A 27,007-nucleotide genomic window follows, 5' to 3' on the forward strand; every position below is an offset into this window, starting at 1 on the left:
CACGCACTGCTCCCCAGCAGTCACAGGAGCTTGCTTTCAATGGACTTTGATGCTCTCGTATCAAACCAGAGGAAAGAAGAATTCTTGAAGCAATGAGTGCTGTGCCTCCAGGGCATGCATCCATTGTCACGCAAGCAGTTTCACAAATTGTCGAGCTCCATCTTAAAACTCTCTCAACTGCTTGTCTCCAGGATGCCCATGGAACCTCATTTCTTTGAGAGTCTGAAATTGTCATAATTTCCTACTTTTATTTATTCATCACCAGTTAACACACTTTTCCTCTAAAAAGTATCTTTTCTTTCCCTTGTGCTTACTGATTGCAATGATATTCCCAACCAGCCTTTGCTTTACAAGCTTTAACAACCCCTTTTCTCTCCTGTACGATGAATTCTTAGTTCCCAGAGTCAACTTTTCTGCTCCTATCCCAGCTTAAATTCACCTTTTTGAATACGGGCGACCATATTTATGCATAGCAAACTAGACTGCTGCCTTTACAAGCAAATTAAAACTTCCCTGTTTTCACCTGAAATAACTCACCTCGGAAATGGAACTATTACACTTTCTGTTTCTATTCTCTCCACACACTGGTAGCTCATAGTCATTCTAGAGGTCCCATAAGAAGCAGAAATGCTCAGTGATGCTAAAGACGCTTTTTCTTCGTCTGCTCAGAATGCCCCTCTTCTTTTACCCCTTATTTTAAACCTGAAAAGGCTGCAGGATAACATTTGCCCATTAGACAAACCACTGCCCACCCCCTGTGTGCAGCTCCTTTCTTTAGTAAGACTTCTACAGAAGTGAATCTGTTGTACTCACAGTATGTAGGTGATGACTCCTATGCTCCTAAAAAACAAAGGAGATTAATTGGAGGGGTTCTACGTGACCTGTATTCTTCTTAATGAACACAATATGAAAAAGTCAATAGCAGCTGCTATACAGGCAGGAGAGCCATCATGGCTTTAGATAACTGCTGATATCTCTCAAAGAAGGGTGTTCAGGGAAAACATTAATTTTACTTATAACTTCAAGTAACGTGGCTATTTGAAGTCTCTTTATGTATTTCTATTCTAGCAGGTATTTACTGCAGTACACATCAGAAATACCAAGAAACAGACGCAAGGATGTTTTATTTGGGGTGACCTCTTTTGCCTGCCTTCTCAGCAGATCAGATTAGTACGCAGGTCTCCTCTGCATGCAGTGCTCTTATAAATAAAGCTGTCACAAGCACTGGAGGAACATGTTTTCTTTTAAGAGTTCTCCTCTGCAGTGAACAGTGGCAAACTGTTTAACTCTATAACTGCCATCATTAACGTTTTTCATTATAATTTTGAAGAAATTAAATGCTTCTCTTTTAATTAATGCATAAAAAACGTAAAGACAGAACAAAGAGTTATTAACTGCACTTAAGTTTTTTGTTTCATTTTGTTTTGAATTTGTTGCACTAGAATGGATTCTATTGAGCAAATTGTGAAAAAATAATGGTAGAGCAGCTTGGGGAAAAAAAAGAAGTTAAAAACTTACCACATATCTGCAGCTAGTCCAAGCGGTTCATAGTTTACTATTTCTGGAGCTGTAAGAAAAAAATGGATCAAACTTCAGCAACTGAGGTAACAAATTTTTACCAGGCTGAATTGAGTAGCAGGTCAAGAATTACCAAGGGGGAGAAAGTGGGGCGGGAAAAGGAATGGTAGTTAGAGGATGCGCCGTTTATAGTTTTAGAGCCCTGACAGGAATTCAAGTTCACAGGTGTCCAGAAGAGATTATTTAGAGTAACTTGGACTATAATGCAACTGAAGAACAAGGGTGAAGCAGATATTATACACTAATTACAGTGCAAATTATAACAAATAACAAATTATTTCACCTCCCGAGGACAACGTTACCTCTAAGAATCTGAGCTTTTGCTTTGTTTTTCACTGGTGCCATTAAAGCTCATTTCTAATGTCCAGTCAGAAACAGCAAGAGATTGAAATTACATGCCAGACTACATTGCTGTCCATGTCAAACCCTATTATCTTTATAAGAAACATTTCCTTACTGGAAAACGTCTCCATATAAGACTGCATGCAAAAGCAAAGACCCAGCTGAGGTAATAAGATGAAAAAAGGTGTCTGTAGCAGTTGTGTTTAACTGGAATATGAATTACAATTCTCTCCCCGCCCCTCAACCCCTAAAAACCAACCTCAAAACCTCTACTTGGAACTAGTAAAAAGGAGTAAGATTAATCCAAAATCCAAGCAAGACAGATTAGAATTATGATCAGTGAGTAACAAAAAGAGAATCAGGTGGAAAAACATAAGGGGATGTGAGGGGTTTGTACTCAACAGGTGTACAGTGTGAGGCAGTTTTATCTAGAAAGGCAATGACAGAGATACCCGTGTAACTGTGTACCCGTCTACTACAATGCAGAGAGCTTACTTGCCCCAGGCAACAAGTAAAAAATTATAATTTGTGTTTGCAAGGTTTCACAGTCTCAATCCTGAATTTACATCTCTAAATATTTATTTGGCAGCAACCTGCTCTTACAGGAGTAGCACATCTGGTTTATAGAAAGCACCTTTCGGCTATTCCAGAAAAATAAAGTAAACCTCTAGATTTAGGTGACCTTCATACAAATGATATTGAAACTACCTCTATCCCTCACTTAACTTTGAACAGACATCTCAACTTCTGCATGGAACTTGCAGTATGAGACAAAAGAACAGGTAACTCACCTACAAATTCTGGAGTTCCAAAAATGTTTTTAAATTCAACTCCCTCTTCTATTTTGTGAGCCAGGCCGAAATCAATGAGTTTGATGTGTGGAATAGGGATATTCTTGTCTAGAAGCATAATGTTTTCAGGCTAAAAATAACAAAAGATAGATCTTTGTTATTATAATATTAATATATCGGGAAAGAGAGTTCTCAAGTACTTTTTTTTCTTCACATAGACAACACTGTAGAACAAGAAACACATCCCTGTGGCTAACAATTTCCAATTCATTCTTTTGAGAAAGGGATGACAACTGTGAAATTTGACATCATTGAATGAACCAGAACTTCATAAAAGCAAAGCAAATCTAGTAAGAGTTACACTTTCATTCCTTTAATTTTATCTCATACAAAATCTGCCTTTTTGTATCTTCCTGCTAGCACTCTTAAGCTTATTTTCTTAACAATGGCTATTGTCAGGATGAAAACAAGATACCCTCTTTTCACAATGAGACAGAAGTTTTTCACACAACTGTGCGTAGTTCCTAACGTGACAAGATATGCCACTAGATTATCGGCCCAGCGGCACTGTGATATAACACAAAGTGGAAGCTCGGTTTATCTTGTCCCTTCTTGAAACAGAAAGTATCTCCCCTGCAGGGAAGAGGTCAAACCCTGACCCCATAGATTTGCCTCAGTTACAACTGGTGCACACGTACAGCAGCTAGCAGCCTGAATATTTTTCTCCACTGAATATTTTGACTGCCAGCACTTTTACTGATCTGTTTTTGGAATTGACACTATTGGGAAACCTCACTCTTTCTACCCAGATGTCCCTATACTGTACTGTAACCCACTGGAAGATGTCTTATTAAATGCTTCTTGAGGGATTCTAGTCACTTCTGAACCTACTTAGGGAAGGAAAGTGCTCTTCTCTATGAAACTAAATTCACAGCTGTAATAACAAGGCCAGGAAAGATCCAGGATTTACTATCTAAACAGTCCAGAAAATGGAAAGAGTTGGGACCAGAGGTCCTAGCTCATATATGATAGCAAGCTATTAAAAGGACATGTAGCATCTCTCATAGCATTTCATGGAAAAGACGAAGTTACAACTGTGAAATTAAAGCTAACTTTTTCAACCACAGACTTTGACTTTCTTTACCAGACATAACAGATATTTTGTAAACTTATTTCTTCAACTAAGTTTCTCAGCCTTAGTTAATCCCTACCATGGCCCTATTTCTCAGGTTTCAGAGTAAACTACGGGTTCAGTTTATCTCCCATGAAGGGCTTTAATGCATTAATTTGTCATAACTTAATCATAAGCCCAAGAGCAACAGTGAGACAGTTTGATTCCCTGCTGGCAGCTGCCCGGCCTTTTCAAAGCAGATCCTAACGTGGAAGCAGCTCCTGCTAACACATACACTCAGTCAGAGCTACACTGGGAAGGCGCATATGAATAATTTATTGTCATAGTCATTGGACCAAGAACATTTTAGCCTCAGGCTAACAAGCCTGGTTTTCTTTCATGGATCTAGGGCATATGTGTTCACCCCAGATACAGGATGTAAGATTGTTTAGAGCAGAGAGAACAGACTGAAATGACAAACAGTAACACTCACTACCTCTTGGACTGTTTTATTCCTTAGGTAGTTTAAGTTACTGTAGCTCCACTGCAGTCAATGGAGCCCTCTCAAGTGACAAGATAATTATGAATCACCCTCTATCTAATCAGATCACTGCTTAAAAATACACGTCTAATTTAACACTAGCAAAACTCCAAACCCAGTCCTATAAAACCCAGTCGAGTTATTCTGTAAATATCTTTTAGGTCATTTGATATTCACTATCGGTGAAATGATTCTTTACTTATCCTTTCTGATTCCTATCTTGCATTTCTTGTAACATCTTCATGGTCCACCTGACATTACTGGTATTAATTATCAAAATCAGTAAAGATCAGTACGGAAAAAGTTGCACCTATGTTCTCACAATAATTTCATGCCACTGGATATTACGCTGTTTTCTAATACACAGGGAAAACTTTCAGTCTTTGGCTTCTGGATTCGTGTTCACACATCCCCTACACTTTTTCACATGCACCCCGTGAAGATTTGGACAGCTGTTTGCAAACCAGTTTCTTAGGTTAGATGTGATTTGCCACAACTACATATATGCCATTAACACTGACTCAAGACCAAGCAATTTAAGACAAAGACAGCATTGGGCACACATTTAGCACAAGGAAACAGCATATATATATCCTGAGAACTGGGGAGGAGTCTATCTATAGCACGTGTAATTAGTAATAAACGAACCTGGATTTAAAGTTACGAGAAAGAACATGTAATCTAGCAGTTCAGTTTTTTCCTTTTTCCTTCAGTTTAAAACAGTTCCCTCTGGTTTATTCTACTTTATCCTATGGTATAAGTGCATTTTGAATGTATTTCTGGAAGCAGCAATGTCTGAGGCAGCCAGTTCTGTAGCTGTGAGTCTGATACTGAGAAAGCACTTTCTTCTAGTCTCAAGAGTTTCATTCCCAAGGACAACAGGCTCCTAGCTTCAGAGAAGCATGTTCACCTAGGTACGCCACAACCAAAAGGAGAGAGAGAGAGAGAGAGAGTCTCCTCTGTACTGCGTAGGCAAGGTGTACTGATATCAAAGTCAAGGGCCAAAGCTATAGATATCACCTGATACGTTAGGAAGAGAGCTCTCTGTGATGTGCTTTCAATGCCGTAAGCAGCTAAGAAAGCAGCAAGTCTTTTTGTTAACCGAACTGCACTAGATGACACATACTCTTCATGTAATTCTAAACACAGTGGGGAATGGAAGCAGCAACAGTTGTTTGTAGCTGGCCCTGGCTCTCCTCTTCCCAAAAATGCATTTCCTCTGCACATCATTCTAATTTTTTTCTATTTTTTTCTTTTTAAAAGACAGGATGCTTTGGATGATACTACTACAAAAGCAAACAGCTGAAGGATGAAGGCTTAAAATTTATTTTTCATAGGCCTAATAAAGGATATTGTCTTCTTTAGAGCACTCAGCTGTCAAGCACAATTAAAATGGTCTTCCCTTATTTTAGGCATGCTATCAAATACAGATATCTAAAATTGTAGAAGGCACAGTCCATCATTAAAAAACAACAGTAACAATAAGTCTAAATCAGCATCTTTACCTTTAAATCAAAGTGAGCAATTTTCTTAGAGTGAAGGTAATTCACACCATCCAAAATCTGCTTGATAAATCTGGTTGCTTCCTCTTCACTCAAAGATTCCTTCTGTGCCAGGAAATCAAAAAGTTCTCCTCCAGAAACTCTGCAAAACACATCAGAAAGTGTCCTGTTATCTCCTGCATTGTAAGACATAAAGTAAACATAAGCACAGAAAACTAAAGTAGCAAAAAACCTCCATACAGTTAGAAAAAGGCTGCTCTTGCAGACAATCTAGAGTTTTGTTTTCTGGTGCCAGGTGTGCCAAAACTTCCTTTTGGCTTCAGTGTTCTCCCCTGTAAACTATGGACTAGCTCTCCCTAATTCATTGATGCTGCAAGGTTTGATTCATCAATGACTAATAAAGGACCACAAAAAGGTACACTGTTTGATGAATCTACAGCCGTGAATATTTCAATAGGTAGACTTTGATGTTAACCACTTCAACTGCTATTTTTCAACATTTTCATTCTGGATGAGAAAGAGGAAATTGAACAAGTTGTAATAGTCAACAACTGTTAAAGAATCTTATCGGTTGACATCAGAAACACGAGGCAATAAGATCTGTAAGACCTGCCAACAGAATCTCTTTTCTTTCCAGAACAGCCTTTACATTGTTCTAATACAGATTCTTGCCTGACATAACTGACATGAAAGCATTTATTTTGTGCTGAATTTTTAAGAAGAACGCAGATTGTAGCAGCTTGGAAGGTACCTAAATTTGTTTTCCCACATCAAGGAAGTACTATTAGTTACTATGAGTTTTCACATCAAAATTGAAATAACATTCAATATATATTTAGTACATAAGACTTCTATTTCCATTTTTGTAGTGAGAGCTCCAGTGTTATTTTTCGATATGTTATGAAACAGGATGATCTAGATATTGAATTAGGCATTGTTTGTATTGTTATTCATAATTTATTGTTTCCAGTTCACACTGTCATTGGTATTATTAATTTATTCTCATTCAAATTTACTGTTGGGGGCACCCACAAAGCGGTTGGTGCTCTTGGGCTCAGGCGTCCTACCCATCTGTGGTCACCATTCAGAGTGCAAGCACAAGACCGGAGAGATCCAACAGTCATTTTGGAAAACAACATTTTGGCCCTGTTGTCTGATGTATCTGTAAAAGAACTGGCAGGTTCAAACGCTTTGAGTTAACTAAGTGCCACGACTCACAGACAAGTTGGATCACACTGTGCACTGCAGACGTCTTTTGTGCAACCATTCCTCTGACCTCAGGCTCCCACACAACACTGGAGGTGACAAGATGGTGATTCCCTACTCTGCCTCTTTCAGAGTAAACTATGGTGAACAGCTAACAAAACCTGCAAGGACAAGCCAACTGCAAACAAGAACAACGTGTCAAAAGCCACAAAGACATTGGACTTATTTCTTAGCTTCTACTGTTGCTGTGGGTGACAGCAGCAGAGATTTACACAGGGCCTATTGACTTGAGCATTGATTACTGTATATTTTTTCACAGGTCCCACATAGTCAGAAACTTTCTAAGTAACATGAGGCAGGACAGTTCACCTGGGCAGAAGTCATCTCACTTCACCTTGGCAGAAGTCATTTGATGCTTTATTTGTTACAACTAAATGTCTGGCAAACAAAAATAAACTCATATGACCCAGGAATATGTTGCAACTGCTGCCTCTGGCTGCTGCCTTCTCCTTTCTATTAATCTTAGTTACTCAGCCTGTAAGACTCTTACATGGTCTCTGATTTTCTTTTTAGGTGACACATACCAAGGGTCTCAGCACTATCATCAGCCTTGCTGGACAGGTTTTGTTTTACCCCTGTGCACTTCAGGAGCCAGGGAACACTGTCTCCTTTCCATATTGTAGTAGGTTTAGGGGCCTTTGTTCATTACTTTAAAAATTATTACGGCTGACTGTGACAAGCTAGTAAAGAAATCTCTAAGTAAAACTCGTCTCTTAGTGAAATCTGTGTACAGAGAGCAGGCAAGTCCCATTTCCTTAATGATTTCTATTCAAACCTCACTTAAGCAATCATCTCTGGCAGGCAGGTCATCAGGAAGCCAGCTGTACTACAATACTTTCTTCTACTTTTCTGGAATTTAACCATGTAGGCACACTACTCTCTCCTCCTCTTTTACCCTTGACGATCGTTCCTTAAGGTGGACTCTTTAATCAGGACTGAGAATAAAAAAGTTCTCTCTTGGCAAAAGAAGGTAGCACGTAAGGAGAGCAGACAAGCTGAGCCACTTTGCGAAAGCCATTCCCCTCACCTTCCCCTGGCACAGAGGCCCATGCTAAGGTTGTTAGAGAATACCTTCCTGCCTGGAGGAGGCTGGCAACTTAAGTTGGCAACTTTTAAGTGACCCCAAGAGTGGTCACTTAGAACAGCTGGGTTAGCTGCTCAGGGCACACCAGGGATTTTGCACCAACAGCAACCTCAGCAACGTCCTGAACAACCAGCTGCATCTAAGGCATCACTGAAGAAACTGTACAGCCTGCAAGAACGAGGATCACAGGAGATTTACTTGCTAGCTCCTTGCTGTATTTATCCTGTTCTCTCTAGTTCACCCTAACCTTGAATCAGGCTACGCAGGGGGAACTTCCAAGGTACAGAATACAACATAAAAATAAAAAAGGAAACAACAAAAAAAGATTCAGGGAGTCTAAAGTCCATCTGTTACTTTATCAGCAAAAGATTCCCTCTTACAACCACATTAGCCTTTCATTTTCTGAAGGTCAGTGATCAGCACACATTACAAACAGTACATTACTCTGCAGTCTCTTGTGGTATAGCCTAAGACATTAGCTGAAGCTGCAGAGACCTTAGAAGAGTAATCTAAAGGAAAACTCAGTAGAAGAGATGCAATGATTTCTCATTAATACAGACTCAGGCATTCAAAACAGGTTTCAGTAAATTGTACAAAGAGAGTGGTGAGCAGTTGAGTGCAGGATCATTCTTACCCAAGTTATGCACCTGAACTCAGAGAAACCCTCAGGCAGAAGAGACTTAGCAATCCCAAAAGCCAGCCATTATGGAATCCCAGAAAAAAAGGCGTTCAGCACTAACTCTTTTGCAGTAAAACACTCATACTGCCCTACAAGTTACATTTGAACACCCAGGGAGGTGTGTTTTCTAAATCAGCACCACCTGTGAAAGAGCAAATGCTCCTTTCTCAAAGGACCTTAGGTTACAGAAAAATTCCTTCCTCTGGTTCCATCTCTTTATCTTTTACCACGTCACCTTATTCCCATGGTAAACAAAGAAGTAAACAAACGATGCCTTTGCTCTTCCTTCAAAGTCCAATAAAAGCCAAACAACAGTGCTGCCTTACTTCTTGGAAACAGCTGTTTATTTTGTGTACACAACCTTGACACTTAGCAGTAGAAGAGAGTGGCGTATCAATCAAACCTGCCTTTAGGCTGCTTTCGTTTGGGCAAAGCAGCCTCAAGGCAGGGCCCAAGAAAGAGAGAACAGCAAGGTCACAAAAAGCTGTGGAGAGCATATCCCTGATCAATGTACACAAGGAAGGGCAAACTGTGTACCTGCCAAACTGCACTTAACAGCAGTGGACTCGGGAATGCTCTTGCTCTTGAACAGAAGAAACGCCACCTGTAGAATCAACTCCTGTGTAAAGAGGGGCTGCCAGCACAGGGAGTTTGGGAGAGGGTCAACATTTTAGACAAAGCCTCTTTTAAACACCAGAGTAGCTTCTTCAATTAATCAAGAATACTGCGGACATGCTTTTGAAGTTGAAGTCCACTGCAGCTTAACACAAGATTACTTGGCCAGGTACTGTAACGCTTATTTTGATAAACTGCAGGGAGTATGAGACTCTGATATGAGAGTGGCAGGAGGAGAGATCATCTGTTTACAGAGAGAATTTAATTATCTTTATTAGCAATTATCGTCATCCTCAATGCGTATACAGCAGCTGAATGCAGTGGCCTTAGTAAGGTCAAAACTCTGTTGTACCCAGCCTTTTAAAAGTGCAATAAGCTACAGCTTGACAATAGGACACACAAAATGTGTCAGGCCACGTAAGGACAGGAAAAAGCAGAGAGTAATGAAATGAGAGGTTGTTTTAGCACAAAGTAGCTGCCAGTCAGAAAAAGCAAGCTCCTTTCCTTTCTTCCAGTGCATGGCTACAGAGAACAACATTTGGACACAGACATATACTTAACAGATGCTTATCATAACTCATATGCCACCTGCCAGCAGTCACATTAATCTCCAGGAATGCTCCCTGGCCTAAATGCTGGCTCCCCTGGAAAGCTAGTGGTTATTTCATCGCACTCAGCGATCAAAGCTTCATTGCCTGGATTCCATACACAAGGTCGAGGTAGGTGCCCTAGGGAACATATGGTCTACCTAACTTCAGCCACAGTGTCTCTATTTCCTGATTCATACATACAGAAAAATTGCATCATTTACTCGTTACCTAAAAATTGTAATAAGTAGAAGACCTCAGGCTGTCTCCTTGCTTACAGCTTTACCTTAGTACCATGAATTGACAGGTAAAGGATATGTCATCTTCTGCACTGCTCCAAGACTCAGAGCTTTATAAACTAGATGATATTGATCCCACAAAAGAGCAGGACACAACCCAAAAAAGCTTAAATTGATGTCTCTCTTCTTTCACTACATCACCAATTTCATCCCCTTAGGTCGAGACCATACATTCTTATGAGCAAAGCTCTATTTATTAGACGAGCTATTTCCATTCCTGGATGAGTACAAGCACAGAATTCTACTCTTTGCTTTGTGTGACAGTGTTCAGGATTCCCCTGGTTCTCAGTGGAGATTAGGAAGACTAAGCCACACAAATACACATAGACATAAATCTGCATGTGCACTAAGATAATTTACATCCCTTTCAACTCCTCAAGGCAGACCAACAGCACACACTATGAACTGTACAGAAGGAGATACTTTGGACATAGGTCTATATGACCATCCGTGCATGCAGAGTCACTATTACAGTCCTAAGCCTCAGTCATGAAACACCTGGAATGGCAACAAGTGCCAAGTTTCACACGAATTTATTATCCCAGTATAAGTTTGGGTATAAACAGATGCAGTCACTTAGTGCCTCCCCTTTTTCATTTCCTTAAAATGACATAATTTTATCATGGCAGATTTTTTTTTTTTTTTTTTACTCAGTAATTGACATTAGGCAACTGCAAAGTTTTCTTGAAATGACTCTCAAACTAACACATCAACACTAACACTACTACATTTGTAGACATCCAAATGTTCTACAGGACTCAGCTGCAGGTACAATGCAGAGGAGCAAGTGACCTTTCTGTGACACCCCAGCCACTACAAGTCAAATTTAATATGCATCAGGATGGCTGGCAAACACTACTGAGAACAGAAAGCCAAACAGCAGCAGGCAACTTAGCTCCCCTTCTGACTTCCCAGTGAAGAATTTGGATTCCTGGTGCGAGTAGGGGAAGGTGAAATTAATTACATGACCTACCTAGAGCGATGACAATTTCCTATAGCATCTAACACTTTGATATATTCAGTCTATCTGATAAATCAGTTACCTTCTCTAACAATCCTCCCTTGGTATTGCACACTAGGAATCCTGAGAACTGCTGCAACTGGTTTATGTGTCCTGCTGTAGCTCTGCCAAAGCAAATCTTTCGTTTTTTAGGATATCACTAGTCCCTTCTCACAAAATCTCTACTTCAGCCTTTCCAATATAAGCTGAAGTCACGTAAACAGGAATAAATCTTCCAATGTCATTTTGACTCATGTTGGGTTGCAAGACCAGGAGGCAAAAATGCTATTTACACAACAACCCCATGCAGCGTTACAAGCTTGGGGAAGAGCGGCTGGAGAGCTGCCTGGCAGAAAAGAACCTGGGGGTGTTGGTCAACTGCCAGCTGAATATGAGCCAGCAGTGTGCCCAGGTGGCCAAGATGGCCAACAGCATCCTGGCCTGTATCAGGTGTGGCCAGCAGGACTTGGTCAGTGATCGTCCCCTTGTACTCGGCACTGGTGAGGCTACACCTCAAGCGCTGTGTCCAGTTTTGGGCCTCTCACCATAAAAAAAAGACATTGAGGTGCTGGAGCGGGTCCAGAGAAGGGCAGCAAAGCTGGTGAGGGGTCTGGAGCACAAGTCTTATGAGGAGCGGCTGAGAGAGCTGGGATTGTTTAGCCTGAAGAAAAGGAGGCTGAGGGGAGACCTCATCACTCTCTACAACTGCCTGAAAGAAGGGTGTAGAGAGGTGGGGGTTGGTCTCTTCTCCCAAGTAACAGGCGATAGGACAAGAGGAAACGGCCTCAAGTTGTGCCAGGGGAGGTTCAGATTGGATATTAGGAAAAATTTTTACACTGAAAGTGTTATTAAGCATAGGAACAGGCTGCCCAGGGAAGTGATTGAGACACCATCCCTGGAGATATTTAAAAGACAGGTAGACATAGTGCTTAGAGATATGGTTTAGTGATGGTTTTTGTCAGTGCTAGATTGGCGGTTGGACTAGATGATCTGAAAGGTCCCTTCCAACCTGGGCAATTCTATGATTCTGTGATTCACATGCATTGGAAGAGATGAAAGCAGAACAAAAAACGAAATGAGCATTCAGTGGCCATTTGTGCTTCCTCCAAGGTTCATGTCAGGGCAGCGCTAGGCAGACATGAGGTAATCCCTTTGTTAGTAAACTGTTTTCAGGTTAACAACACTCCCTGGCTCAGTAACAATGGCCTCAGCTTATGTTAAGGTGCACCTGTATCCCCAGGGCACATGGATGAACTGGGGGGCCTGTTTATCAGCAATCTCATTCAGTTATCCTGCCAAGATCTGCGAGGCAAGAGAACACAACAGCTCCATTTTAACAGTGCTCCTATGTCCTGGCAGCCTCCGCAACCCTTTCCGGTTCCTATTTACCTCATCCTACCCCGGAGGACAGGAAGTCCCCTTACTCACAGCTCAAGGATGAGGACCACATCCGTCTTGTTCTCATAGATGTCATGCAACTTGATGATATTGGCATGCAGAATCTGCTGCAGAATATTAACCTCCCGTTCAATCTCCTCGCGTCTCACTCCACGACGGCTGGCCCGACTCTGACGTTTTTTAATGAACTTAGCAGCATACTCCACACCGGTGCTTTTTTCTCGACATTTCTTCACTATTGCAAACTGGCCACTGCAAGGAAAAGAAGATAACAAAAATTGTCTTAAAGCTTTCATATAATCACAGCTTCCCAAATAAGTCATTCATACACAAAGCTTGATCCTGCAAGGCCTGAGCAACACTACTGACCATACAAGCTCCTTCTTGGTACAATAGTGAGGACTGTCACAATTCTGCAGTTAAAGTTGCTAGAGCATAACAAGATAGCCTCCTGCTGTGTCTGCAATTTAGCAAAACCAAGCAGTGTCTGACAAGAAGGGAGGACAGCTGTTATAATCTCTGAAAAACAGTTCATGTTTAAATGAATAAGATCTGTCTCAAAAGGTTCGAATTACCACTCCTTCACTGGGTAATGCTTAAGGCATTCATGTCTGCAACGCACCACTGGATGTTCTGAAAAGACATGGATGCATTAAAGTATTCCCTTAAGAATAATCACTCAGAAAAGAACTCAAAGGATTGATAACCCTTTGGAAACGTAGAAGTGGCCTCCAGTAACCAAATTTCAAACAAGAGAATGGTTTATTCATATTTCTGCACTTCACTTGATAATTTAGCTGCAAATGTAACTAGAGTAAGCGCAGCTTTCTCACTGCACTTCAAGGATAAAGAATTTCCCACCACACCAAATAGTAAAGTGGCTGCATTAAAGTTTAAAAGGCGTGCAGCTGCCACTTGTCAATAAAATTTTCCTCACTGTGGCTCCTAAAGTAAGATATTCCAGTCTAACTGTAATAGTTCCCCCTTATTTCCTAAGAGGGTAACACTTGGAGGTCCGATGATTAACTCAAATAATAGTAACCATGCAGGTTGCAGCCTTATGCCAGCAGTGGGAACCTTGCAAGATGAGACAGTTGTTACTGACTCATCAATAGGGAAGTAGGGGACCCTGCTTTGTTCTTCTTTATGTGAGCTTCTCTTTCTTCATCATGCTCGAAAGGCATTGTTTGAAGTCAGAGAGGGCACCATTCTCCACAGAGCTGATGTTCCCTCCTTCTCAGTTGTCCTCTGAAAAAATAACTGTAATCAAGCTGAGAGATGTCTTATCAAAATTAGGAAAGAAAGAAAGGTGGTCTGCAGCTAAAGCGGGATTTGAGTAATACAAATTCGACATAAGGCAAGAATGTGGAATGAAACAGTGATTATTCAGAGGATTCTTTTGCTCATCCCATTTGGAAAGGACAAGGGCAACTGTGCTGTATCTTAGAAATGCCTAATTACACTAAAATCATCACAGACATACAAACAAGGAAATTAAATCACAATCATACAAACAAGGAAATTAAATCATCACTCAGCTATTACCGAGTGTTTGCATTTAGTCTACACAGGACACGTTAAGAGCGCTCATAACTTTCATATAAAGTATTAAAATGCTCAGTTTTGAACATATATGTACATTCTGATGAACCTTCTTGTACCTAATAGTACTCAGATTTTTATTTTTTTTTTTTTACTTTACCTTTCCATAACAATTAGTGCAGACCTGGATATAATGATGCGTAAAGTACATAATAAAATGGGAGACTGAATTTGAGCTGGTGGAAAACAAGGAGCTAGTGGGGAAGTGCTGTAGTGGCAAGAACAACTGTCAAGGAAAATTACTCCAGTAGCAGCATTTGGAGATTGTGTCTGGTATGTCTGATGGCAGGCTGCTGCTGACAAGTCTTGGAGCAATATCTCTGCAATAAAACCTGCAAGAGTACAAATGGAAGGAAAAGTTGACTACTTCCGTTTGGATACTAGTTAAAGGACCTCATAGCCCACCTGCGTACATCTGCAATTTTAAGTAGCAACAACAGTTTATTACCACCCTAAACCTCCTCTGCCAGAAACCATAAGCTGAGGGTTACTCTTGTTATTTATTTTTCCATTGCTAGATTGTAAGAGGGATTTATCAAACTCCCTTTTGGCAGAGGGAAAGAAAAAGAAAAGACCACAGAATCCACCTTGTAAACAGGCCATGTATGTACTGTTACAAACACTACCATGGTGGTGATGTGCACCAGATAGCTGGAGAATTGAGCCTATGGATAAGGTCATGCACTTCGGTTTGCTTTGTTTAAGTGTACAATGCATCTTGTGATAACAGCGAGATGAAAAACTGTTAAGCTGTAAAGACAGAATAGGACTTAGTTAAACAAAGTCTGTCTAAAACTATGGCTTCATGGAAGCTACCTTTTGTTTTGACAACTTGGTATCAAAAGGAGGGGGGGGGTAAGCAAGAAGAGGTTGGTGGCTAACATCTGCAGAATCTCGGTGATTTAGAGACAAGGAACCCCAGCTCAGATCCATGCCCCACCCTTTTCATAATAATTGGAATGAAAAACATGGGAACTTTAAGTCTACCATATGCACTCCATATCCTACCAAGCATTCCTTAGCCAGAAAAGGCTCAGCTGTTATCAATGAACAATTGATAGAACTGTACTTTTGCAAAAAACACATCAAAAGTATTTCACTGCATTTCCACCAAGGAGCAGAAAAAAATCTTAAACTTCTAGGAAGCTATATGGCCAGGGAGACACAGTCAGCGAACAAACAAGGCAGGAAAGCCTCTGAGAATAGCACAGTCAAATAGTTACCCTTACCTGGCATGTGTAAAGCCTAAGAGGTATGCAAGATCCTACCACCAAAAGAACTCTTACCAAAGCCTTTGTCTCATCACATTCATGAGTCTCTGCTGATGTCCAACTACTTTACAAACAGACAAAACAAGATGGTGAGCTCCTTTTCATACCCAAGAGCAGCCCCGTTCTCCCCTGCCAAAATGCACTGTATGTCTGAGATCCCACTCCGCAAAAAGTGGCAAGTCTCCAGTCCTAGAATATACATTTAGTATCAGATATTTCCTTAATCAGGGCATTATATCCAGACCTAAAAGGAAAAGACTCATCTTAGAGATAACCTTAACCTACGGTGATTTTATCAGCCAAGATCTCTTTATAAGAATCACAAACACACTCATTAAGTGCAGCCCCCCCACGACTACGTTGTAGAAGCACTGAGCTGTTATTGTTTTCAATATTATTATATCCTTCACTGGCTTGGTAAATGAGAGATGCAAGTACAGTTGGAACTTAAATTATGCAGCATACACAGCAATTATATTCAGAACCTTATAATTATATAATGTACTTAGTGCTTCATTAACACAGATGGCTGGTTGAGTCTGTCTTAAACCTACAAATGCAAAGAAATTAAAAATTAAGGCTGTCACTTGGTGCTCAATTGCTCTCAAAAGCTAACACTCCATGGCAGAGGCAGCCTCTCATTTCAAAGGGTTCAAACAATGCCAGACAGCCTGAAGTACTTCTTTTTGTTTTCATATGTATCCTAAACACTTCTCAGGAGAGAGGTAGGAACAGACGGGACAGGTGTACTTATCCCTTTAGGAATAATTAATCACAAATGGAATTAAGACTGCAGGTATTTGTCAAATTTATTAATTCATTCATATTTCTGCCTCCTGATTTTATCGTTACGTGCAAAGAGAATGAAATTCCTGCTACAGAATCCCCAGACTTCCTTAAACATTATGCTAAAAGAGTTCATTCTGTAGTGCTGTTTGTGTAAAACATCCTGGGTTTCATGGGGTTTTTGTTTGTTTGTTCTTTTTTTGCAATACATGCATCTTGTTTGGTTCAGACTTTCTAAAGAGACATAGTACTAATGCTGCTGTGTTTGCTTCCTTGAATTCTCTCTGGGGACATAAATTTTGTCAGTGACGTTCAGGGAGAAATATTATTTTGTAAGTGCTGATTATGAGAATGAACACAGTCACTTTTACATTTAAGAAGTCCAGTGATACTGTGAATTTTGTACATTTTTGTTTACTTAAAAGCTTACAAAAATAATAATGTCACAGCAGAGGAATTCCTGTCTTCTCCTTTTACATACTTACAGTCTGGGACAATTGTTCATTACAACACCCATTCCCTTGTAATCCATTTCCCCCTGAGTGTGTACCCACCAACACACACTCTACCCGCTCCTGTCCCAGTCTTTATGCCATTTCCTTTATCCCTTAAAAACAGGCTTTTGCAGACAGTCTTTACTGAGGGTGTTTGTGACTGAGCAGAAGAGGTTGTACGCCACAGGGGAAAACACAAATGCACAATTTCTTAGCCTAGGACATTTAAGACCGTTACAATGTCATTACCCACAATACCATCCATAACCCACGCTTACCAATTCCCCTACTGGCTGCAGAGCAGATTTGCTTTGCCCATGCTTGTTCCTGAATTCCGTGGGTCTTTATTAAAGCACCACAGGGTAAGGCTAAAGTATTTTCCGACCACCTGAAAGACTGCCGTTGCTCTATCTCTCCACATAAGTAGCGCAATGCTTTGCCAGGCACTGATACACTGAAGCACGCTACAAGACGAGCTAGAGGCTGGAGAAGGGATGGGAAGGGAGAACAGTCTTTGAAAAAGTGTTAAAGATATAGCATATTGCTCTACTTTTCTACCAGACACAATGAATAGTTCACGTGGAGTCCCGTACAGCTATGAAAAAAAGAGTCTCACTGGTATTTTACAATCAGTCTGACACACTTTGGATTTCTTGTTAACTACAGAGCTTGTAAAGGCAAGGACCAAGACAACAGCATTTCTGCACCTCCTAACGCATCTGCATTGAGCACGTAAGAATCAAGCAGTGCCAGCTTCCCAAAATTTTTGATCAAGGCTAGGAAAAAAGTAGAAGAAAGGAAAGCATGTATCTCTGACACCTGAGATGACAGCACTGAGAAATTAAGCCATTTACTTAATTTCACCTGGGGAGTCTGTGGCTGATCTTAGACTTGAAACTAAATTTCACAGTTCAGACGTCCAAATTTCAGCTGAATGACTTTGCCAAAATTCATGTTTTTTAATATATTGCTGAAGTGAAGGTGACCTGGATCATAAACAGCAGTATTTACAACACACATTAGATAAGCTCAAAGGTTGATACTTCCTAATTCTTTTTTATTTTTTTAAAGAAATGAAGTTTGTTTCCTTTCAGAAATATTTTGGACATCTGTACAACAGCCTTGTCACAGATTCAACATAGACTGTCCTTAACTGTGGTAACAGCTCAAGAGTATAAACAATAGCAGCTGCAACCTGTCAGTTATAATATAATTAGGTATAACATCAAATCTGTACATCATTTATAAAGGAATTTATCCTGGCAATGAAGACAACCTATTATTTGAACTGCTACTATCATCTACGAGATTTGTCACTGAATAAGAACACAGAGACAATATTACTGGATGGTTTTGGAGTCTATTTTCAGAAGCATGCTTTAGAGGAGCACAAATTCAGCTCATTTAATTGCTGTGCAGTTCAGGAGAGGATGTGGAAAGGACGTGGGGAAGAGAGGAACTGGACAATCCAGAATAACTTCTTGCTCTTTTTTCAAACTTTATTTTTTAATACTGGTTCTGGAGGGTAATACTCTGGGGCAGAATTTGACTTGAGAGAATGACAGAAGTGCAGCCTGCCAGTTTTGAATGCCTCAATGCATAACAGTGGTATTGCTACGGAGCACTAGAATAAAGACAGCCTTTAAGCAACTGTTTGTATAGGTATGGGTTTACACAAATCTTCCTCTGATGTTCCAGAAATACCACATTGCTGAGTAGCTGTCATGAAATGCTGAAAATATGTAAACAAATACTGAGATGACAGCACAGGTTACCTGACTCCAGTCAGGCTCTCTGAGGCCAGAGTGGGGAGAAGTCAGGAAACTGATTCTGTCTGTCACTTGAGAAGAACAAACCATTTCTTCCCCAAATACCGAACATATGTTCCCTTTCTGCATGTTCAGTCTATTTCTTTGTGTTCTCACCATATTAATCTTAATTGCATTCATTCATTAAATAATTCTAAAAAAGAGTATCGTTATTATTCTGTTTAGGCAGTTGTTAAAACTTGAAATTCCCATAAAATAGATGACACGTTAGAACGTGTTGACAGGTACACTTTACACTGAAATATGTTTTCAAGGAGTTCTTTCAAAAGTGAACCTGGCAAAGAACAGTGCTCTGGCATTCTGCCAGCCAAGAGGCGACACTCAGTTCCCTAGATGAGCCAGGACAATTTACTTTGGAACAGATTTGCAAGGGATTTTAGGCAGCAACCTCCCACTGACTTGAACAGTAATTAGGTTCCTACACACTTGATGAAAAATAACACCTTAGTCTTTCTGTACTTAATTTCACAAAGTCTGTAAAATGCAGGTAATGCTACTGGAAAAAATAAAATAAAATTATAAGGGGAAAGCATACAGCTGGACCTATAACCTCATTTTATTTATGTAGACATCATCAGAATTGCAATTACAACAATTCATCTTTTTATTCACTAGGTGTTCCTGCACAAGAATACATGACCGGAAAAGAAACTAAAATAAAACCTAACAGTAACAGCATTTCAGTAAGTCTTTTAACTGCCCAGATTCACATGCAGACTATCATAAATGCAAGATAGTTTAACCCTTCTTTTCACGGAGCATGTGCAAACTCAGTTGGGGATCTGAGCATTTAGTTGGGATTCCTTTTGTTTCCAATCTGGGAGGCGTTTCCTTGAGGCTGGAGTTTGCAATGAGAAGCTGCTCGTCTCAGCAATGCCAGCAGTGTATGACCAGGCTGTTGGAAGGGTGCAATCACAGCCTATTGCATAGAGCAAAACACAGCAATGCTTTTTATGCATTATTTATTTTTTTTTAACTTGAATGGTGCCATAAATATCTATTATTCTTTTTTGATGTTGGTTTTGACCTACAGCAGGTGTAAGGAGGTGAAAATTTCTCAAGAAAAGGTGAAAGTTTCTTCTTTTCATTTGAAAAGAACAGAAAACAGCAATCTGAAGTACACCAAGCTGCAGTAATACTGACATCAGCACATTTGGTATTGCTGCACCAGACGGAAAAGTTCATTAAACTCGAGTGGACACAAGCAAATGCTTTTAAGGGAAGTGGAGATGACCTTCCATTCCCCTTGATCTTCTCCTCCCTCACATGTTGTTTTGTTGCTCATTATGTTTTAACAAGGATACACTGAGCTCTTCCTAGCCTACTTCAGTTCTTGCTCAGATGTGCACTTCTCTCAAGATTGAAGCCGAGTTAAAGAAACTATGGTTGGTATGCCAGCCAGCTGGTTTTAATAGTATAATTACATTCCAGACAATGTAAGGGCCTTGAAGGAAACTTCTCACACCAGAAGTCTCAAAGCCATGCAACATTGGAACACAACAAAACTCAAACCTGATTGCAATTCAGAATTAGATTAGTTACTGGGAAGGTAAAAGACACACTGGAGAATGTTCACATTTTTGAGCAATCCCATTTAAGCTGCTTCCTCTCCGCATACTGAGGAAACCAGAAACACCTCAGTGCTGAACACAGCTTGGTCAGAAAGTGGGGCTGCCTCAGGCACGTCACTTCATCCATCTACCTTACAGCAATACCTTGACAACAGCAGTCGTATCTGTGGGATAGAACCAAATTACAAACATGCCATTCTGATTTAAGATGTTTTTCTATAGAAGACCAGGGTAAGTGTTGCAGTCTCACAGCATCCTTCCTCACTACCCAAAACATGGTCTATGTATCTAAAAGCAAGATCTGAGGCACAATGACATACACAAGGCACCATATCATAAAAAACAACAGCCTACTATAGGAAGGAGCTTACAGGAAAACTGAAAATACAAGCTTTCACAATATAAGAAGGTTTTAATATTTTGAATAAAAACATGAATTTAATATCTGTCCTTTTTTCTTTGCATTTAAGACATTCAGTTGTGGGAATGCAAGCCTAAAGGAGTTTATTTGTTATTACAAGTTCTACCCTAAACAATGTAATTCACATATGTGGTTGCCTGTGCTTAGGAAGTCAAAACACAACTTAGAGATCTAATTTCAGGTTTACTAGACTTTGCAAAGTTTGCCAGTCATTGGCTCTCTTTCTCTAATTGGATGATAAATTATGTTTGGTCCCTTGACAGCAAGAAAAAAAATGACACCCTATCCAGTGTCATTTATTCTCTGAGCTCTGAGTCAAAAGGATATCTTTAACCCTGAAAACAATTTTATTTATGTTTACTGACAGCAATCAGTTACTTTATAGGCTATATTATAAACCAAGTAAGCTTCACCTTTTGTTAGCATCACATTGTCCTTTCTCTAGTGAATGAGCTTACAGCATCTGTTGCTTTGATTTTGCACAATCTACAGTTAGAGGTAGAAATCCTAAAAATATTATTAAATCATCATGTGTACATTCTTAAGTTAATATACATAAACATAATCACAGATAATAGTGTCTAGCTAACCTGAATGCAGGACTTCCCTAGATTCAAGTGGCTGGTTTATTTAGTTTCCACAAAGGGCCATTCTCAGTTCAACAATTGTTTTTATGTCAACAGTTTTTCTAATCATGCCTTTTTGCCACTATTAAATTCAGATTGGTTTTAACTGGCTATCTCAAGCTTAGAAAGTCTGCATCTTATTACTTTTCCATCTTTTTCACTCATATTTTGTTTTCTTGGAAAAATGACACAAATGATTTTATCCTTTCATGGTCATTTTTGTTAACTTTCAAAGCAAAGCCCTTGAGAATTCTTGCTGAATGCTTGCCTTAAAAAATCTCAAGACTGAAAAAGCTGTTTTCCTCTCAAATTTATGTGATTAGAGCAACTGCTCTACTGCACTTACTTTTATCAAGCTAAATACTCTCCTCCCTCTTGCCTTACGCTTCAGAGATGACTTCTGCTACTTGTAATTGCACTGGCATGCTCTTCCCAGCAGAGAGGGCAGGACTCGGTTGGTAACTTCTACAATCCATTTGTATGCTCTCAGCTCATTTATGAAACACAGCTCAACCAAAGGCCATACAAGGTTCACAAAAATATATGCATAAAAGCACTTTCCTGGAAGTTTTTTGTAGGAAGTCTGTGGTCACAGCCATAAAGAACTGGAAGCTTTCTGTAAATGGGCTATAGCAATAATTTGTAGCATGTTTTATTTTTTACAGACTTTTTTTTTGGTAGATTAAGCCAGGACTTGGTACAGCAGAAATTTAATCTGCGCAGTGAATAAATAGTATGTCCAACAGCACGGTATTTACAAAGAAACTAGAGTACGATAACTGAAACAATAAAACAGAAATACTGTCATGGCAAGGTCACTAAAGGGAAAGTATCTTGCTGATTCCACATGACTTTATGGAATAGAATTAAAAAATCCCCAAACCTTAATCTGTTAAATAGTCTGCTAACACCTCTTATAACTTCATAAAGAGCTTTAAAAATAAAATTGTCACAAATGTCACTGTAGTTCCTTGTTTAAGCTGCAAATAAAAAATGAGTTTTGGTTTGTCTGTTTTGGTGGGTTTTTTTCCCCCCCAAACAAAATGTAAACAAAATGGCTACTCTCCCAAAGCACCTACACAGAACCTGAACTGTGCCAGATGCCAGATTATGACAGAATGATCTTTTCTTAATAGAGCGTTTAACAGGAATTTTGTTTGGCTACTGGAAAGTAGATAAACTCTTCATGTGTGTGAAAGATACAGAAGTAAATCCAATTGACAATATACTATGGCTCTCTTTTGAACCTTTCACACAAGATTATCATAGAAACATCACTAGTTTACCACAGCCCTGTGATGTAGACTGGAAGAAAGTTTTTATGATATGAGAAATAACTAACATTACTTCATTTCAGGCTCACTATGTGCCCAGGCAGTGTCAGGGTGGCTTCTAACCGAACCAGTTAATGTTATAAAGAGAAGTATCACAATACCACTATCTCTAACAATATGCTAATTTTTAAACCTAATGAGATGTACTAATTTATACAGAAAGAGAAAAAAAAAATAATCAGCTGCCACTTCTAAATACTCTGGCATTTTCACTCACACCTCATGATTTACTAACTGATTGTACAGTCCTCTAGAATACAGGGACTTTAACAGGCTAAGTTTCAATAGTCACGACAGGGAAGTGCTGAGCACCTTTGGACATATGCTGTCTCTGATAATGTCACTGTCTGGCACCTTTCATCCACATCTCTCTACAGCTGACACAAAGGTAACCAACACATCCCAGCCCAAAGACGATCTCTCTGTCCACTGCCAGAGTTGAGTCAGAGCAGTAGAAGAATATGGACTCAAACAGAAGGATCTGGTTTACTGGAATAAGTACAGAACAAATAAACCATGTGAAATTGAAAGTAAGATTTAATAAATCCAATGTTTCTGAAAAATGCTATGAATTATTACAGGCTATCAGTAAAGTAACGTTATCTGCATTACAACCAATTATTGCCTTAAACACCATTTTGGGACATTAGTCCTGACTCACAAGAAAGTATGCCACCTACTGAATCATCACCAGCATCTCCTGAAGCTGTTCAATGTTTTTGGAAACTTCCCAATCACACAGCAACAAGCAACGTGGCCCTTATCAGCTCCTGCGGTTGGAGGAGCAGAGTCTGCAGTGACAGAGCACAAGCCCAGCAATTCTGGCAAGTTCCTTATGGACTGGCCAGCATTTTATGTCATCTGAAGCTCAAGAATAAAAATGCACACGATAAAAAATTTTCCACGCTTATCACACTTAGCTTTTAGATTGAATATCAACTCTTGAAGTGGTAATGAACAGAGTCCAGAGACCTAGGGAAGGTCAAAGCTGACTCATGCTCAGCAGGAATAGCTGATTTGATAAGCTGTTCCTTTTGCTATGTGGAACAACACCAGTGCATACGTAATATGCATGCAGAAGGTTAGTACACAGTACCTTTGCGTTTAAAGGTCCAAATCCAGCTAGATATGCACTGAATGTAATATACCTGGAAGAAGGTAAATTGTAAGAGGGTAGCAGTATTATGGCTAAATGATTTTTCTCCTTTCCTATGTATGAAACAGATGGAAATCATGCTGGCATTTAAATCAAGGTTTTAGGAAATTATCTGTAAAGCCAAATCCACAAAGGGTTGCTGAAATTTTCATTTCACTCCTCTTTGTGGATTCTTCTGGTCTGACAAAATAAGAGGTAGAAGTTATCTCCTCATCTTATTTAATCTTTATTATATTGAAGTAAACAATCTCCTCCAGCAGCAGACAGCACAGAAGGTACGTTATTTGTTCCCTCCACTCTTCCTACATAGGAGACAGAGATATCAGTAGAAATTCTCTCTTTGTCAGAATTATAGATCCACAAAACTTGGATATTGATGTTAACTACTCTCTTACAAAAGCTGTGGATTCTGTAGTAAGTAAAGATTACAAGTCCTGGCTTCAGGGTACACAGTCACCCATTTATGGTCTAACTGAATCTGTACTGGCTGCCCAAAACAGGCCAGTGACTCCAATTCAAACATGCTGGCGCTAGATAGAACAAGTCTAGCTATTGCAGTGATTTTATACATCTCTCCTCACCAAAGCATCACTGCGTGTCATGATCAGCTATTACAACAGGTTTTTACTCCAGTTCAAAACCGCTGATGTAGAGTTTTAACAATGATTAATAAATGTCATGCGAGCTAACTTAAGCTTGACCATCAGACAAGTATCTGCATGCCCCATTCTGCATAAGATGGCAATAATTTGTCCAATGCTTTATCATTGTTAGTCCAGTGGTGAGCTGCACTATGTTTATTTTACGTGTATTTTTACTCCTAAGTAACATTTTTCATTCCAAAAGCATGGAATGAATACCATACACAGCCTATTTTCTCAGCTGTTCAAACTTCCATCTGCTCTTTACTGCAATGCAAAGTGGAAAAAATAGCTTTATTTATACAGAAATGGAAAAGCAAAGACTGGGATTAGGCTTAATATTCAGTGCTTAAAACCATTGCTGAATTTGAGCTTTCTGAGCACTACCACTGGGGTCATCCAGCTCTAATTATACTTTGAAAGCCAGATACAGACTGAGGAAATACACTGAGATCACTTCCATCATCAAGATGGATGCTGGTAATAAGGAATTCACTTGAAAAAAATTTGTGACTTCGTTACTAAGTAAGGCCAAGGCCAGTTCTAAATAACCAAGGCCAATTCTTTTCAGTTACTGTAGGTAGAGCAGCTTTGTTGTTATGAAAAAAACAAACAACAAAACCTCCCACTATTTTCTCTGCACTTTCTGTAACGAACCAAAGATTTTGGAAACAGTTGAAAGCAACAACACTGAAAACTAGCAAGGAAATCTGTTTAAAAAGGAAAAAGCTAAGATTTTAAGCACTCTGCTAGAAGGAATAAAAAAAAAATTCCAAAAAAGTGACTATCAGACAACCTATTACAATCATAGTGAGGGTTGACCAAGTACCACATGCCAAAACTGTTTGAACAGAAGATTTAATATACATCAGATGCATGACATGTAAGATTTTGTAACAAGAAATATTAAGAGAGGTGCTGGTTAGTGCTCAATAATTAAACTTACATTTTGTATAAAAAGCAAAGACTTGCTTTCTGTGTGTTGCAGGAAAAAAAATAATACAAGGTTGTTCTTCCAAATTTGAAGAATTAATTCAAAGTACGAATTAATCCAAGACCAGAGTTAAGGTTCATGTCTGAGAAAGTGCAATAGTGATCAATTTCTATAGATAGAAAAAAAAAATCCTGGTATGAACACACTGTGTGATGTGTGTTACGGGTAAATTTTCTAGCTGCAATCACACCCCTCTGTTTACCCGGGAGAGTCCGCCTAGCCAGGTGACATGACTTTTTATCATAGATTTCCAAGTTCCTCCCCGCAAAGAATACCTCAGTTATCTCTGCTTTTTGTTTTCATGACGTAAATAAATATTTACTAGTTACGCTGTCAGAACAGCGATTATGTGCCAGGCCCCAAGGTCCCATTACCACTGGAAATATGTTGCATTTGCTGTCTTTTTAAACTTCACCCAGAAAAAAAGGGTTCACCTGTCTCAGTGAGCAGAGATGATCCTCCACAAACAAGGCAGGGAGGAGGCAGGAATGTGTAGCTGGAGAAGGGGAACTACAGGAGGAATGGTAGGCCATTGAGGGCAGATCTAGCTTGGCTTTAATCACGAAATCACACCCCAGGTCAGCAGGGGCTGAGAAATTGGAGGCTGGATTATGTCCAAACCGATCAACAGAAATCACTGTGATTACCTTTTGCATAAAGGTATTGACTGAATCATCTGAAATTTGTTCCTGGCCTGGGTACACAGAATGCAAAAGGGAACAACTTCAACCAAAGTAAACATGTAATGCATGCACCTGTTTTGTTCCTTAGCAGAGTGGGTATGTACAACATGACTTTCCTGAACTACAATTACACAAAAAAAATGAAGTATTATTCAAAGAGGAAAAAAAAAATAAATCTATCAATCCCTTTGAAGATCAGAGTGAATCAAAATTCCATATATTTAAAAATCCCTTCAGAACATGAAACACTGTCACGTAGATGCAGGAAAAAATATAATTATTCAGAAGCAGCCTGAAAGAATGCTACCACCATGAAAAAATAACAGAAGCCTCCATCACATCAAATACATATTTTTCTGTTCATCCAAGTGACAAAAATCAGCTACTACATGTGATACACGAGTTTCGCCCGCCTCCACACAACTTAACACTGAAGACTTGGAGTTCAACAAATCCTAAAAGCTTTTAAAACCAAACTAGATCATTCAGGGCAAGAAGGGGAAATCAGGAGGAATAACTTACCTGCTCATCAAAATGACCTTTGGTTTAGCACATCAGTGACAGAAAGTACCATTGCTTCTCTCCTACTATTCACCAGACGCTTGTAAATTCAAGCAGCAGTAGAGAAATGAACAGCCGCAGAAATGTGGGAGATTTTTTCTATATTATGAATAACTTTTCCTACAGTAACATATTGATTTCACTAACCCAGCAACCTCAATGCTAAAAATGTACATATATAGAGACAATTCATATCCCTAAGAGTTTAGACTCCAAATAAGAAAGCAATAGGCGAGCTGGACACT

General features: G+C 39.5%; 1 protein-coding gene across 2 annotated transcripts in view; it reads right to left on the reverse strand.

Annotated features, from left to right (window-relative positions):
* DAPK2 (death associated protein kinase 2) overlaps positions 1-27,007 on the reverse strand; it is a 56,381-nt gene that overhangs the window by 15,305 nt on the left and 14,069 nt on the right. For both annotated transcript variants that reach the window (XM_054213411.1, XM_054213410.1), the window contains exons 3-7: positions 12,824-13,045; positions 5,869-6,007; positions 2,712-2,841; positions 1,519-1,567; positions 814-840 (exon numbers count right to left, since the gene is read on the reverse strand). In XM_054213411.1, coding sequence (XP_054069386.1) covers positions 814-840; positions 1,519-1,567; positions 2,712-2,841; positions 5,869-6,007; positions 12,824-13,045 — 567 coding nt within the window. The remainder of the gene's footprint in view (positions 1-813; positions 841-1,518; positions 1,568-2,711; positions 2,842-5,868; positions 6,008-12,823; positions 13,046-27,007) is intronic.

The sequence above is a fragment of the Rissa tridactyla genome, chromosome 9 (assembly GCF_028500815.1).
Source record: "Rissa tridactyla isolate bRisTri1 chromosome 9, bRisTri1.patW.cur.20221130, whole genome shotgun sequence".
NCBI classification, from domain to species: domain Eukaryota; kingdom Metazoa; phylum Chordata; class Aves; order Charadriiformes; family Laridae; genus Rissa; species Rissa tridactyla.